Source organism: Biomphalaria glabrata, chromosome 11 (genome assembly GCF_947242115.1).
Source record: "Biomphalaria glabrata chromosome 11, xgBioGlab47.1, whole genome shotgun sequence".
Classification (NCBI taxonomy): Eukaryota; Metazoa; Mollusca; class Gastropoda; family Planorbidae; genus Biomphalaria; species Biomphalaria glabrata.
The window spans coordinates 14,877,884-14,894,831 of record NC_074721.1 but is presented as its reverse complement, the minus strand read 5'-3'; the positions used below and the strand labels follow the sequence as shown (position 1 = coordinate 14,894,831).

The following is a 16,948-nucleotide window of genomic DNA, read 5'->3' as shown; positions in this document are numbered from 1 at the left end:
TTGATCGTCACGAGGACATCCATGTATTATACAAGACGTCTTGCAGTGGGCCTAGGCAAGAGACTTCAATAGATTCTTGTTTTGGTGTGGACTCGCAGCTCAAGAGGCAGTTCAAATTGACCTTATTGCTTGGTCATTGCTAACGTTTTCACGAAAAGAAAAACAAAAGCGACTGGAAAAAAATGAAAAATTCATTTAGTAATTTACATTTATGATTGATTAACATTCAAATATACTAATATAAATCAAGATCAGTCTAAGGAGCATGCAGACAGCATTAAATAAATACAAATAATCGAATTGAACAGACCTACAATAAAACACTTTTTTACTACGGTTAATGAACGGTTTCGCGACTACTAAACGTTGGCAAAACATAATTATAGTGTTTTCACGAGTGGCGACACAGCTTTGCACTTCTTAGATTCTTGAACTAAATTCTAGATCAGTGGTTCCCAAACTTTTTTATCCCGTAGACACCTTGCCATGTTTTCTGGTTTTCGATAGACTCCTTGCTAAATTTAAGCTATGTTGCATTTTTGATAATTCATCAACTTCATATTTCACCTTTGCTGAAAAACTAATTTCTACCTAGTGAGTTGAAGAGTGAAAAGGCAACTTTAATCTACATTTTAATTGTATATATTTATTAATAAATGTATTAATATATTTCATATTTGAACCAATTAAAATAACTGTTAATTGTGTGTAACAAACACACCAGAAACGTTTTGTTATAAAAGTGTGCACGTTTACCATCCGTTGCTACAAATATTACGTTTTATATAGGGATTAGTTCTTCTAAGAAGTAGTCCTTCAAAACATTAAATATTAATTTGCCTTAAGTATCATTGTAAAAGTTTTCGTAAAGAGCAGTTTTTCGTGGATTTCTTTATCCATGGGCTAACAAATCGAACATATGCTAATAACAAATACTTCATTACCAGACAAGGTGGACTCCGCTGGAATAGGCCTACTCATCAAATGGCCCAATAGAAAAAAAAAACATATTTCCATTGCAACTGGTGAACTCTCTGACACCCACGGAGCAGAAAGGCAAGCGTTTTGTTTTAAAAAGGGAAGCACTAGAACTAGCAGCTACCAAACTAGCAAATCGCCCAAGTACGCCAAACAGTCTTCCTGACCAATGTGAAAACAGTCCTCCAAAGCTTGAAAAACTATGATGCCTTCTAAATGAAACAACTCAGGAAATCCCTTGTGCGTGAATAAGTGAATGAAATAATTCTATAATAAAGGACTGGAAAGAAGCTAATGTCACCCCCCTATTTAAAAAAGGAGAAAAATCTGACCCAGGAAACTACAGACCAGTATCACTTACCAGCATCACATGTAAAATCCTAGAACACATAATATGTAGCAACATCATAAACCACTTAGACAAACATAATGTCCTCACACCATACCAACATGGCTTTAGGAAATATAGATCATGTGAAACACAACTAATAGGACTAATTGATGATTTTTCAAAAGGTTTAGATAATAGTGAACAAATAGATGCTATCTTACTAGATTTTTCTAAGGCTTTTGACAAAGTTCACCACCATAGTTTGCTTAAAAAATTAAAATATTTCGGCATTAATGGTCCACTGCATCAGTGGATTAAAGACTTTCTGATAGGGAGAGAACAAACTGTAATAATAAATGGCTCTAAATCAACACCGATAACAGTAAACTCAGGTGTACCTCAAGGAACAGTCTTGGGTCCACTACTATTTTTAATTTACATAAATGATTTACCAAATTGCATTACTTCAGGAACAAAAGTCAGATTATTTGCAGACGATTGCATAATATATAGAACAATAAAAACAACACAAGACACAGATATTTTACAAAGAGAATTAGATGAATTACAGAAATGGGAATCAAATAGGAGCATGTCTTTCCAGCCAGAAAAATGTCAGTTGTTAAGAGTAACAAAAAAACTAAAACAAATTAATTCCACTTATCTTATTCATGGCAAACCAGTAACACAGACTAAAAACGCAAAATACCTAGGTGTTATAATAAATGAAAAACTGTCATGGAATCCACATATTGATGAAACTACAAAAAAATCAAACAAAGCATTAGGATTTATTAAAAGAAATTTCTATAAATCAAATAAGAACATAAAACTAAAATGTTATTTAACCTTGGTTAGGCCAATAATAGAATATGCATCCTCTGTTTGGGACCCCTCAACTCAAGAAAACATTAAGAAACTAGAACAGACACAAAATAGAGCAGTGCGATTCATAACAAACGAATATTCACATTTGACTAGAGTAACACCTTTAGTAAAATCACTAAATTTAGAAAGCCTTCAGGACAGAAGGCTCAAAAGTAAAGTAGCAATAATACATAAAACGCTGAACCATAATCTTCAAATACAAAAACAAAATTTAATAAAATACTCTGAAAGATACAAAGATAAAGGCACATTCCTCGTCCCATATGCTAGGACAAATTTGTACAAATACTCCTTCTTCCCTAGTGCTATTAGAGCATGGAATGGGTTGCCTGAGCTAGCCAGGAAAACCAGTGACTTGGCAGAATTTAAGTCATTGGTTAATATGCATGACTAAATGCATGACGCGTAGGACGTAATCATCTTCTTTTTTGAAGTAACGTCTGTATTATATAAGATAAGATATTAATGGGATATCAAAATTTAAGTCACGACCTGCTGAAATGAGATTCAATATCGTAGACCCCATTATACATCTCATAGACCCCCAATTCACCTTTTGACTTTCGTAGACTCCTGGGAAGTCTTCGTAGACACCTGGGCGTCTGTATAGACCACTGTGGGAATCACTATTCTAGATCAATTTTAATTGCGAAAGTGATTTCCAGCGCAACAAAAGAGCGATAGATAGCGATTTTTCGCGCCATTCAGATTTTGTAAAGGTAGTATCGATATCGTTGTGTTCATTTCATTTGTTGTTTTCTGACAAAATTTTTTAAAACACTTTGAATTGAATAATTAATATCTTTATCGATAATAAAGATTAGACTGGTAGCAAATATTTTCAAAAAGACAAATCTATAATTAGAATTATTAGATAGGTATATCAGTATATGTATAGGTATAAGTAATCGAACTATTTATTATCTGCTTTGTTGGTTTGTGTTTGTCGATTCAGAAAAATGTCAACAAACAACTGCTTAAACTGAGTTTAATCACATGCTCAATCAACAAGTTAAGACATTAACAGTTCATTAATTAACTCTATCTAGATCTAGACATTAGAGACTAGATCTAGATCTTTATAAATATTATAATAGTATATGTCTAGGTCTAGACTTCGAATTTAGATCTAGAATCTAGAGTAGATCTCTAGATGAGTAGATATCTAGATCTAGATGTAGAGAATCTATTTATTTTATTATTTATCAAGATCAGATGTGTCAGTGCCTGACAGTAGTGACAGTGCGCAATCAAATACTGAAATTGAAATACTGAAATAGTGATATAGTCTACTAACACTAACAGTCTTCACTCTTGAGTTACGTGAGTCTAGCTATGAATAAAACGCCAAGAAAGCAAGTGAAAATAGTAGTAATAGAGTCCGATCAAGTTGTACAACATATTTTGCCTAAACAAGAAAAACATAAGGAGCACAAAAACAAAAAATGTAATTAAAATTGTAAATAATCTAGATTCTAAATCTAGTCTAGTCTAAACTAAATCTACTTTGTCTTTTAATCATATTCTAATAATACTAGATCTAATTGTTAGCCCATTTGCATTTGACTCATTTGTTTTTCTAGATTTACTTTTGTTTAACTGTCGACTGTGTATTGATCTAAATCTAGACTCCAGAGTCAGAGAGATCTATTTTAAGTATTTTCTATAATAGTAGATCTATATATTTAGACTGCTGTAGTATCTAGATTCTAGAATCTACTTAGTAATAAATCTAGAAAAGCAAAGTAGAAAATACCTAGTCTAGCAGCCAAGTCCAAGAGTAGAAAAAAAGGCAGGAAACTTCTATCTAGACCTCTAATTATTTCAATTGAATCTATTTGAAAATACAAATAGCTCTAGTATTACTCTTTTCAGACATAGATTTATTACAGTATTAGAAGATCTTGCCTAGAATCTAGATCCTATCATTTTTACCTACAGTCTACAGCATAACAGACATAAAGATGCAGTTAGACTCGACCTATCTATATAAAATACACCAGATCTAGATATTAAATGTGTGGATGAAAATTTAAAGCATATAATATACAATTTTTTGAGTCTACATAATATTACCACCCCACGCCAATATTTTCACTTTCACCCCTTTTGGGATGCTCAGTTATCCAGCCATCAGCCATTGTTTTTAGTTATCATTCTTATGCTGTTTCGTCCTCAGCCACAGCTGCTACTGCTGACCTAACATATTCAGACCATGTTGGTAAAAAGAAAACATGTGGCTCAAGTGAAGATGAAAGTTATGAAATGGGCTGTCAGGCGCCAGGTTAGCATTTTTTTAGCCTAAAAAAGTTGCAAACATATTTAGTGTTAATTCAGACCTAAGGAATAAATCGCTGTTTTATTCATTGATCTATCCTGTAAGCCTTAGATAAAGGGAATAATAACCTATAATCTTTTTAGTTTCAGGAGGAACATACTGTTTTAATGAGTAGTTAAAATACTTGTCTTTTTTTTTTTATTTTATCTTACAAATTGATTACATAGAGGAAAAGGTTTTCTTTAAAATTTTGTGAATAATTTACACTAGTAATGTTTTTATTTAAATATTTTGAATTTGTATAATCTATTTCCATGTCAGCAAAGTCACTTGATGACTGTTCCTCTGATTTTTCTGAAGTCTTCAAATTCCGTACACCTAAGAAATCTGGACAAATGGCTGTGAAAGGTTATTTTTATTATTGTTACCTTATTATCTATCTATATATATATAATTCTCTTCTTCCCTCAAAAGTTAAAACAAGAAGTAGAGAAAAGATCACTCTCTTATTTCTGCGGATAGTCCACGAGAAAACACAAGAGTAGTGTTCACACTGCGGATGGCTGCCTGAGCGCTGGACTGTCGTTTAAATTTATCTAACCCTGCCCGCTCCCATCCCCCTTTGTTATGTGGAAGGTTTGGACTAGAAAGTAAACTATCTTTAACTCTGACGGAACATTGTAAAACATTTTACAAACACAAAACAGCAGCGCCGAACTTAACCATTGTGGGGCCCTATGCAAAACAGATTTCGCGGGGCCAAGTTTGTGTAGGGAAGCGGACAATGTGATATTTAAAAGAGTTTGTATTAGAAAGTACATTCGTCTATGCATTTTATCCATTCTTAACTACGTACAGAATTACTTTACGAACCTTGCGTGTAGCAAAGTCATATATATCATAATAATTCTGTTTCCTACATAGATCACGCTCAATAGCAAGAATTACCAAATATTTCAATCTATCTTTGAGAATTGTTGACCTCAAGTAATTCTTCATGAGTTTGAGGCGCGAAAAGCTTCTTTCACCAAGTGACACAATTACGGCTGATGCATAATGCCACGCGTAAGATTGGCGTTTTCCATTTTGAATGACACCCCAAATTTTTTTTTTGTCTATATATTTCCGTATATTTTAAGGACTTTTTTGTATATTTTGCAATTTCAGGAGATTTCCAGGAGCTCCTGGTAAATCGACAGGAGGGCGCTGGAAATCTCTTTTAAGTTATACAATGGTTTAATTTAATAATGTATACACCTTGAATTAGAGCGGGTCCTTTGAAAGTGCGGGTCCTATGAATCTATATATATAATTCTCTTCTTCGCTCAAGAGTTCGGACGAGAAGAAGAAGTAAAGGAAAGATCACTCTTTTAGTTCTGCAGATAGAGTTATCCCACGAACTTTATGAGCCTTGTGTGTAGCGAAGTCTTACAATGTATCATGAAAATTGTATTTCCTACATAGATAACACTCAATAGCAACAATTAATGAATGTTTCAATCTATCTACGAGAATTGTTGAACTAAAGTAATTCTTCATTAGTTTGAGGCTCGAGAAGCTTCTTTCACCAGATTACACAATTACGGCTAATGCATAATGCCGTTTTTATTTATCGCTCGTAGGATAGGCGTTTTCCATATTGAATGACACCACAAAATGACAATTTTTGTCTATATATTTCATGAGATTCGTATGAGTTTTCAAAAGAGTTGTAATAATTTCCAGAGATTTCCATGACTTTTTCATATATTTTGCTATTTCAGGAGATTTCCAGGAGCTCCTGGAAAATCAGGCGGCCGCGAGAAATCTGTTATAAGTTATAAAATGGTTTAATTTAATAATTTACACAGAATTAGTGCGGGTCCTATGAAAGTGCGGTCGCATAGGTTGCTGTGGCTTATGGCCGGCCCTGTATGCTACGCCGCCGGTCAACTAGTAAATAATTATTTTAGCTTTTCAAAGTTCTTAGTGTTTCATTTGTGTTTCATTTCTCTTTATTTAGCTGGAAATAGCCTCACCCCCAAGCAGAATAAAGTTAGTTTATCAAAATCTGCTGCAAACACACCTGATAGAAAAACTTCCAAGGATTTAAGAACACCTCCCAGATCTCAAGCTGCATCGAAGAAAATGACTGACTCTGGTAATGCAAAATGTACACGTTTATTGTAGTCTAAATGTACAGCTAAGTAATGTAATGTCCACTTCATGTACTAAGCACAGTATATTAAAATTATCTAAACCAATCTAGCATGCCAAAGTGAAAAATACTCCAGGAATAGGCAGATTAAACAAGATTTCAAAAAAAGTTTGTGTTATCACACAGACTCAAGTAGCCCCCAATGGGACTACAATGCAGTAATTTAATAAGTTTCAACATTTTCAGCAAGAATATGAGAAGGTATGAACTACAATCTACTAAAAACCACAATCCTCTGTCCTTCAATACAAATGTTAATGTTAAAGCATGATTGCCTGCAATTACTTTGGCCTACACCCAATGCACAAGATCTAGATTGTCAAATGATTTGCAAGCTGTTGAATTGATAATGCTTGCTTATTTCATATATTAGGAAGTGTAGAATAAACAAATAAATCATCTACTTTTAAATGGTCTTTATTTCTGGAATGCAATATTAACTTTTATAATCAAAATCGTCTTATAAGATACTACTTCTTCTTCTTCTAGCCAGCTTTATTGCTGCTGAGCTGTGAGCTCTTTTGCAGACTGTGCCATGGAAAAAAAGTGTGCTGTTTTCTTCAGTTGTTCAGCACTGCCGTACAGGGTGTTGCCTAAGGTGGATTAGGGAGGGGCATTTAAAGAGGATATGGTTTACAGTTTCAAAGGGGTGGGCACAATGTCTGCAAAGGGGTAGTTTTGTGGAGTTTATTTTGTTCAGGTGGTAATTTAATAGTGGTGTGTGTCCTGTTCTTAGTTGGAAGATTGTAGATTGTTCTTTGCGGGGGAGGAAGTTAATACTGTCCAGTTTGTTAGGCGTAGTCATTTCTCTGTACGTGGCTCTGCCTGTGTTTCCTGATGCCCATTGGTTGAGCCACTCCTCTTTGTGATTGTTGACTAACATTGACCTTAGGGTGAGGTAGTTAACAGGTCTATCTGGTTGTTCCATAGATGAACCTGCCTTTGATAGCTTATCTGCCTTTTCATTTCCCATGATGCCAATGTGTCCAGGGATCCACTGTAGTGTAATATTGATATTTAATTTTGATATCATCTGGTGGATTATCACAATGAGTGTTGTCAACTCTCTTGGGCTGTTTGAGGTGCTGCTGTTAAGTGCTTGCAGAGTAGATTGGGAGTCTGTAAAGACAACAATATCTGATGGTGGTTGCACTCCTTCATATAATTTGTTTTCCACTGTCTGGAGTGCTATGGTAATTGCCTCAATTTCGGCTTGGAAGTTTAAGCAGTAATCACCACAGGGTGCGCTTATCTCAAAGTGTTTATTTTTAGGGAAGACCAGGAAGGCACCAAGACTTGAGGCTTTTTAGGGCAGTATTGAGCTCATGTAGAGTGAAGGGAGTGTCAAAGATCTGACAGTTGACTGTTGGAGCCTTTTCTTCTTTCTTTAAGATATTACTGAAGGCCTGGTCCAACTTCTTTTCTTGGCTTTGACTTGTTAATGTTAGCAAAATATTTATTGAAGGTTTCAGCCTTTTTAAGGTTTTCTGTTATTATGTCGTCAGTGCCTTTTATAGGTTGGGGGTTTGTTATTTGTTTCTTTCCTGCTAGCCGGTGCAGAAGGGTCCAGGCCTTTCGACCATCCTTGTTTAGATCTAGTTGTTCGCATATTGTGGTCCACAGGACTGTCAATGCCGGGGGTGAAAGTGGGGATAAGCACCCACTTTCCAAGAAATGCTCCCATGGCTTGCGTCTCTAAATGCCTCTGACAGTCAAATCCAGCTCCTGGCCTTCACGTGTGATTTTCTAAAAAAAATCCGGCGGAACCTGTTCTTACAAACTGACAGGAGAAGGGATGAAAGGCAGAATACTGGCGCCTCAAAACCAGTTTAGCTTCATGTTGATGGGGCACGTCAGCCTAAATAACGCAACCCATCTAGGAGAAGGAAAACTCTGACTCCAAACCTCCACTCTGTGGCGATACTCCCCCGTGTGGGTATCGGGGCTTGGAAATGACCAAGAGAAATAAATAACCCCACTGCCTTTCCACTTGCATTTCACTAAGTGAATAATAGTGGACCTTCCCCCCCTCTAGGTGCTTTTTGACAGAGGTCTGGATTGCACTACACCAGACGGAGGTCCTTGTCTCACTACATTCTAATACTAGACATAAACCCATCATGAAGTGTTTTTTTTTCTAAATCTGGTGAATGTGATATCGTGAAGGGGCCTGGATCCAGGATGTGACGATTCCACAGAGCATACCCAGGGCACAGTCCACTTTAAGATTTCTACTGCAGAAAAGTTCCATTTGGAGAGCTCTATGGATGGCCAACCCCACCTTGTCCCATGGATATTCCGGTTACAGTCTTCAGACCTAGATGTTTCCTTTTATGTCAGTATTGGAGAAAATTGCCAAGACCGAAAACTCCCTTAAAATGCGGGGACTATATATTTATATATTTTAAAAAAGCCTGAGGAAACACCCAGCCTACACTAAATGCCAAGGAATTTAACGAAAAATCCATACGAGCTCAGACGTCGCCTCGTAAAAGGTCTGCGCATGGCAGTTTCTTCCAGGACTGCCTGTGATAAGTCTTATAAGATACAGAGACAGATCCAGTAATTCTTGTATTCCAACTTTTGAAACTAGAACAATTTTTCTTTTTACACAAATAATAAATTGAAATTCAAGTCTAAATTAAGCTATAAATTTAATAACATTAAAATTGTTTTAATAATTGGAATAAAAATGTTTGTTTTTTTATTTTGTTAATTCAAAATTAGATACTCATAAACATTTAAACATATTTTTGGCTGTGGAGTGCCTGGTTCATTTAGTAACATTAGCAAGGACTAGTATTCCCATTGCATTTCTTGTAGTGAATGATGGAGTAATTGTTTGAAATGGTGATTGTATTTTTTTTAGATCTGTTACATTCATTTTTTTTTTATATATATTTAATAAAATATTAAATTGTTGTCATTTTGACATTTTTTCAACATTGTTATCTACTTATGTTCACTTTCTAAAAATCACAATGATCCTTTTCGCAAAAGTAGAAACCAAATCATCACATTAATCTTTTTAGATTCTGTTCCTTCAAGTAAACCTTTACTTCACAAGCGTATGGAATCAAGTACACCTTATAGGCTTCGTAAACGTAATTTGGATATACAACATACAGGTGACTGTGTGCTAAATTTTTTAATGCCATTTTTATGTGACATATTTGCTCAGAGAACTGTGTATAAAAGATAATGGATACTAATTCTGTCATGTTTTTTTTTCCTCTCATTATAAATCCATATAATAATACTGTCAATGGTATTCTTTGTAGTGGACTTATTGGTGTAGAACAGGAACTACTGGTCATCGCTCATTGAGCTCCAATACAATAAATAAATTATAGCTTTTATATAGAGCTACTTTCATGCTTATAGCATTATAGCGTGTTCAGAACGCTATGGTCCAATCTCATTTTTATGCCCTAAAAATCCAGAAATTCAAAATCCCAGTCATCACAGAGGTTCAAACCTAGGTTTGGAAGCCAAGCGCTTAACCACCATAATTGGTTATTTAGACATACATATATGGCTTCTTCTGTCTTGGAAAACCATGGATGTGCCCAGATGAGTCACTGGTTATGGTTTTGTCTTGAGACAGGGTAGAATGTAGTGTGGCTAATCAATCCCATCTGAAGTGGCAGGATTTGCCAAAGTTCGTGCATGCTTAGACATACATTAGCTCAGAATAATACTAGAGTCTATTTATAATGTTACTTTTCTCAATGTTGCTTTTTTCACAGTGACAAAATAAATATAATTTTTAATTTATTTACAATTAGTATTTCATTATATAAATTCATTTAATTTTTTTTCTCATCTGTGCAACAATTTTGTCTCATAATTAGCTTCCTCTTCTGATGATAGTATTGACGAGTCTTCCACTGAGAACTCTGAGGAGGAAGGAGAGAAAGATTTTTTGACCACCAACACAACTAGTACAACCAGCATGGTGGGTCATTTTGTCATCTCTTTTTCCTGATGTATATTTTTTTTTATGTATCCCAGCTAATTAAACTCCATTAAAAAATCTCTGAATATAATAACACTATATAATAAAATTTGATTTATATAACCATATAATAGTCCTTAAAGACTGTTCAATCTATCTATCCTTGTTATTTAGATCAACTTTATCTTCTAGAAGATGCTTAAAAGTGAAAGAAAGGGAAAATAAAACTCAACTGCCTAGAAAATTAATTGGCTTATAATAAAAAAAACTCCACTTTCATACTAATTTAAATTTTAACTGTAATCAAACTGTCCTAATCAGCTGCCTAAAGTCTTTCTTATAGTGAAAATTTTCTGAACCAGTTGTGTTAAATAAAGGGAGAAATTGCTCAGGACACATGGGTTGAATATTTTTCTTGCTTCTTCTAGATTTTGTTATGTTGCTGTGATTATTCAAACTGTAAAATAAGAAATTGTTTTCTAGAAATTGCTGAATATATATTTTTTTTAACAAGCTGTTTAATAACTTGGTTTTTATTTTTTCAATAATTTCTATTCTGTGAGTGGGACCTTCTTCGCAAATCAAAAAATTGCTTTTGTCTTGTTAAAAGAAAGAGAATATTTCTCAAACACTTCACCTTCCTCTATCCCTTGGACTGTTGGACCATTGCGATAGCAGATATGATCTGTGTACCATCTTTCTCCATTTATCCTGTCTTTTGTCATTGCGTAGTCTCTTTCAGTAACAGATGCATTGATTCTTTGGTGCTATTTCCCCATCGTTTTTTCCTGTCTGCGTCTTATCAGTCTTCAGACACCTTGCCAGTGCAGAACTAGAGAATAGGATCCTATCAATGGAATTTGAGATGTTATAGAAGGATCCTAGGTGTCACCTACAAAGACTACATCACAAATGAAGAGATTAAAAACAGGATCACAAACACTGTCATAAAAACAAACTAAAACTTGATCACAAGGTCCTCAGGGCTTACAAAGACCTTCCTTTAGGGAAACTGCCAGGGAAAGGGAGGCAGAAAGCGTTTGGAAGACAAACTAAAAGATTAGAATTTCTTGTCATTGAAAGAGACTATCCAAGGCAAAAGACAGAGAGGAATTCCGAAAGGCAAAACAGATTACGTGTGGTGCCCCAACATTTCAACAGAAGAAATTATTTCAAAAGGTATGGTCATTAAAGCGTTTTTTTATGTGCACTAAATATTTAAAACCTTGTTTCAATACACCAACAACCAGGCAGCTACAGCTGAAGCCTACTTTGACCTACACTCTGCTGCCCCTGTGACATCTGACCGAACTCTGTCAGCTTTAGATGGCCCTAGGCTGGACTTGGACACAATCCGCAAGGTGCTAAAATCTTTTGACCCTGGACACCATCATCAACTCCAGGCACTGATGGAAAAACACACTCGCTTGTTTAAACGATGGATGTTCTATATGTGGTTTGTATTTTTTTTTTGTTGAAAATACAATGTTTGTATAGTTTCCTTTTTATTTTTAGTTTATAAGGAGACAAACCTTTTGATTTTGATCCCAGGATTTAAACTCAAGCTAAGTGCTTTACCATTTGACCACCACACCCCTGAGATTAGCTATGCTAAAAACAAAATGAAGTGTTGTTAATGTTTTAAATAGAGTTAATATAAATTAAGAGTTGACAGAATTTTCTTTAGATCTTTTTTTATCCAAAGGTGAAATTGTAATATTATTTAAATAGTATTTTGTTATAATTTATGTACACATTTAAGCTTAATTTCTTCTTTTCTCAATTGCAAGGCTAGCATAAATGGCTGCAGTTTAAAGTTTAATCTGAATAAATAAAAACGTAACATAATAAAGCTTACTTTTGTGCATCAGCCATATGCCGCATCTCATGTTATTCTAGTGTTCTGTTTCCCCACTTATGCTAATACAATCAATGTTTTCTTCTTTCAGCTGTGGTTATAATATATTACTGTATGGCTTAGGATCTAAACGCCTATTGCTGGATAAATTTAAAGATGAGCACCTGAAAGATTTCTCACACTTGGTGGTCAATGGCTATTTCCCAAGCTTGACAGCCAAAAATGTAAGAGTCAACTTTCTTATGTATTTTTGTTGTTTTCCTTATCTATTGCATTTGTCAGATTTTTCTAGTTCATTTAACCTGCCAGCTCCTACCTTGGTAGGATGCGTTTTTTTATGGTACACTCACTCCTAATGCATTAAGATGGGTTGGGACATTTTGTTTTTTAAAGAAATCCGGATGTGTTTAGCTTTTTTTTTTTTTCAAAGCATTTCTAAACGAAAGTGACATACCCTAGTGTATGAGGCCTACCAGGGAAATTAAGTATTTTTTTTTATGTAAAGGTATTTAAATATTAAAAGTTGTTTTTTTTTAAACAAGACCTACTATTGTTATATGATTAAAGTTGTTTTAAATTCAGAGCTATCTCTCTTTGCTTAGTATGTTATGAGCCTTTTTCAAACTGGAAAGTCGAGTTAGTGGGTTATTTGAAAATTATTTTTTTTAGTTTAGTTATTGTTGGTGTAATTGGCTCTCTTGTTGTGTAAATATCCTTTAAAATTTCAAGATCTTATTCTTTGAATTATTGTATTATGGTGGTTAAGAATTTATTAAAACTGGGGCAATATATTTTTAAATGAGATAATTGTGTATAGATATTGTTTCACTTCTCTATGAAACTAATTATTTTAAACTTTTTTTTTCAGTTAGATATAGATAGATTGCAGTGAGCCAAAACCTTTCCTTGAACTACTTGCTAAAGCTTAGATAACTAGTCCATTGGAAAGCGGTCATTTTAAACTATGATTTAAGGCTTTTTTATTTTCCACCTCAGATTTTGAATTCCATCTCTGAAGAAATCCTGGACAATCCTAAAGGGTTTACCAATGTGTATAGCCAGATTGAGTTTATCAAAGAAACATTTAAACAACGCAGTAAGATAAAGCACTTAATATAAAAATTATAATATGGTTATAATTTATTTTAAGGGATGAAAATTCTATCAGTTTTGTTAAATTGCTATAATATTTAATTTCCCATTAAATCATTAAGCTATTTATTATTAATCAATTTGATACAAGGAATATTTTTCCTGAAGAAATTTTCCTTTTTTTTTTAACAAATGATTCAACACTTTTTATGATGAAGGATGAAATAAAAGTAAAGAAATTTTTTAAAAATTAAAAGTTCACATTTCGAGAAGGTTCAGCTATTTTCTCTTTCAATGGCTCTCTATTTTGAAATACATTTTCTATCATTAGGTTGCTGTTTCAATCCTCTTTCTTTAACTCTGATCAGATGAAGACTTTTACTTAATAATCCACAATATCGATGGAGTTCTGCTGCGATCTGAAAAGTCCCAGGCTATTCTAAGTAGCCTGGCAGAGGTTGAAGGCATTCACATCATTGGCTCAGTGGACCATATCAATGCTGCACTAAGTGAGTATGATTTCCCTCATTCTGTACAATATGAATTTAGACCAGCAGAAATACATAATGTATTAACTTTAACTTCTCTCATGAAATCTTGCTGGGCTATTTTAGTATAGTAGTAAAGTGTTGTCATTTATTGTTGTAACATTGCAGGCTTTGTCTTGGTTAGGAAGATTAACTGTTATCCTGAATTACCTAGTTCAGTTCTAACCCTTTCTTTTCACTATGTAATCTCAGATTGAAAGAAAATCAACACAACACACAAATGTGACCTAAAAAGGATTTAGGGTTTCTAAATTTATCTTGGGTTTAGAGCCTGAAATGTTTTAGTAATATATTTACCTTTGGATAAAATTTAGTTTCATTTATCTACTACAGAACAAAGTTGCTGTAAATATACACATGAACATTAAATTAATGTTCCAAAGCTATTTAAAAAGTTTTACTTTTATTAAAAAAAAGCTAGTATTTCTGAACCAAAATTGTTAAAATATGTCCAAAATAATTGAAGTTCTTTTTCTTTTTTTTTTGGATGCCATTGGTATTAATTGAATTTTTTCTTTTCAGTGTGGGATCAAAACAAGTACTGTCGTTTCCGATGGCTTTGGTATGAGACTGCAACTTTCCAAAGCTATGAAGCAGAAAACTCGTATGAGAACTCTCTAATGGTTCAACAATCAGGTTCTCTGGCCCTCAGCTCACTAGTGCATGTTATGAGAAGTTTGACACCCAATGCTCGTCAGGTGTTCATCATGCTGGCTGAGTATCAGTTGGAGGTTGGGACGACACAAAACTATGTGGGTAAGTAAAATCTCAATTTTTTAAGGGAATTACCCAGAAATATATGAGTGTAAACTTTTATGGCCTCATTGTAGCACCCTTGTGGAAATTTTCTTAAGAGAAAATGGGATGTGCAAACATGGAACGTTAATGATTACCTCCTATCAGCTTCCTTTGTACCAGTTACATTGCACAAGGTAAGAAAGAAATGCTTCTCAACCCTTAAGAGTGTACTATGATGTTTGATGGCATTTTCCTGGTCAGTGATTCAGTGTAGGAATACAAAAGGCTATCTTACTGGGCTCTTCCACTAGTTATGTCTGGAAGGGAAAACTTGCAATTGCTCAAGGAGCTGTGACACTGCAAAATGAATAAAATTAAATGATCATTTGGTTGATTGAGAATCTTCTGATAAAGTAGTTGGTGAATAGCCAATGTCTCACTTCTGGTCTCTGTGTAGATTAAAGTTCTGCTACTTTTTTTTTTGTTGAGACATTTTTTTTTTTGCATTAAAATTTTATCTAAATTCTATTTCTATTTCTAAACCTTTACTCTCACCAGGTATGTCGTTTCAAACTTTATATCACAAGTGCCGTGAAGCTTTCCTTGTCAACAGTGATCTGACACTTCAAGCTCAGCTGGTAGAGTTCAAAGATCATCGTCTTATCAGATCTAAAAAAGTTGGTTCACTGTTTTTTTTGTTGGTTTTTTTTTTTTTTTTGCTTCATATTTTTTCAGTATTTTATTCATATTAAACTGTATTAATCCAATAAAAAATAATCTATGCTTTAAAGATATTGATTAAATCATTAATATTTTTCTCTTTCCCTCCTTTAGAACTTTGAAGGAATTGAACATCTAACCATTCCAATAGACAATGCCACATTGAAAGAATTTCTCCAAGAACACAAAACCATTCAAGGTTAAAGATTTCAATTCATTTGTTCATACAGGCAATAAATATGAGATATGATAGGATATCAAGACTATTTTTATATTTGTTACTAATCTGTTTGAAAGATTTATGCATTTTACATTGGAACTTCCTTTTTTGACTTTTTATGTATGTATACATATTATATAAATGTAATAAATATTTTATTTGCACCTGTGACCTAGCTCTGTTTTTGTTTTAAGCTTGAACAGTTGGACCTGAATATCAAGAGCCCTCCAGCTTTTTTTTTTTTTTTGGAACTTTCTTCCTGCTCCCTCTACAGTACCTTGAAGAACTTTTAAAAGTGAATCATGTCCTACAGTATTTAGGAGTTCCTCCTACTTGCTAGCCAAGTGTTCACTTTTGAAAGTGAATCATGTCTTACAGTAGGACTGAACCAGCTCACAGTATTCAGGAGTTCCTCCAACTTGCAAGCCAAGTGTTAACTTGTACTCATTTCCTGGTATCCCGCAGTTTTCTGTAGCATTCACTCTTAAAGGCTTCAATTCTTCCAAGAACAGTGTTCAGCCTCCAACTTTCACAACTATATAGGAGTACACAGACCACTAAGAATACAGTTTTAATTTTACTTGGAAGCTGATGTTACTCCTCCAGATTTTCTACAATTTACTCATGAAGATGGATGCTAAGCTCAAATAGGGTTATCTCTCTTAGTGATCCTCCATCTGTTATTTTTGACCCTAGGTATTTAAATGAGTCACTTTCAATGTTTGGCCATCCAGCTATATGCAACATCTTGTATTATCTCCACTGCAAACTAGTACGGTACTTAGCTTTTTTTTTTTATCAGCAGTGATGTAAATGCCCACTGCTGTAGCTGCAGATTTCAGTTTGGTTCCTGGTCTACATTTTGGCTGATGAGGTCTACATCTGAAAACCTATGAATGGAAATAGGCTGCCCATTTATGGTCAAGCTAGGAGTAAATCTTTGTAGAGTTTCCATCTTGATATGTTCTAGAAATGTTTAATACAGCTGGGGAGTAAAGCTTCCCTTCTATGGATATCCGTAAAACTTTCTCATATTTGGTTGTTCAAGACACCTGCACTATTGGCATTGTTGTAAAAGGCTTTGATAACATAGTTCATATTTTGTATTTGTATTGAACTCTCATCACATGCAAAAGCTTTTT

At 34.2% G+C, this 16,948-nt stretch overlaps 1 protein-coding gene across 1 annotated transcript; it reads left to right on the top strand.

Moving 5' to 3' along the window:
* The first annotated feature begins 3,137 nt into the window (after positions 1-3,137).
* Positions 3,138-15,975, top strand: LOC106053949 (origin recognition complex subunit 2-like). The gene is made up of 13 exons (XM_013209641.2): positions 3,138-3,644; positions 4,377-4,481; positions 4,797-4,883; positions 6,478-6,615; positions 9,705-9,800; positions 10,527-10,630; positions 11,881-12,086; positions 12,580-12,712; positions 13,485-13,584; positions 13,949-14,089; positions 14,651-14,884; positions 15,425-15,543; positions 15,701-15,975. The coding sequence occupies exons 1-13, from the start codon at positions 3,533-3,535 to the stop codon at positions 15,788-15,790; spliced, it is 1,665 nt and encodes a 554-aa protein (XP_013065095.2). The 5' UTR covers positions 3,138-3,532; the 3' UTR covers positions 15,791-15,975.
* The last annotated feature ends 973 nt before the right edge of the window (positions 15,976-16,948 follow it).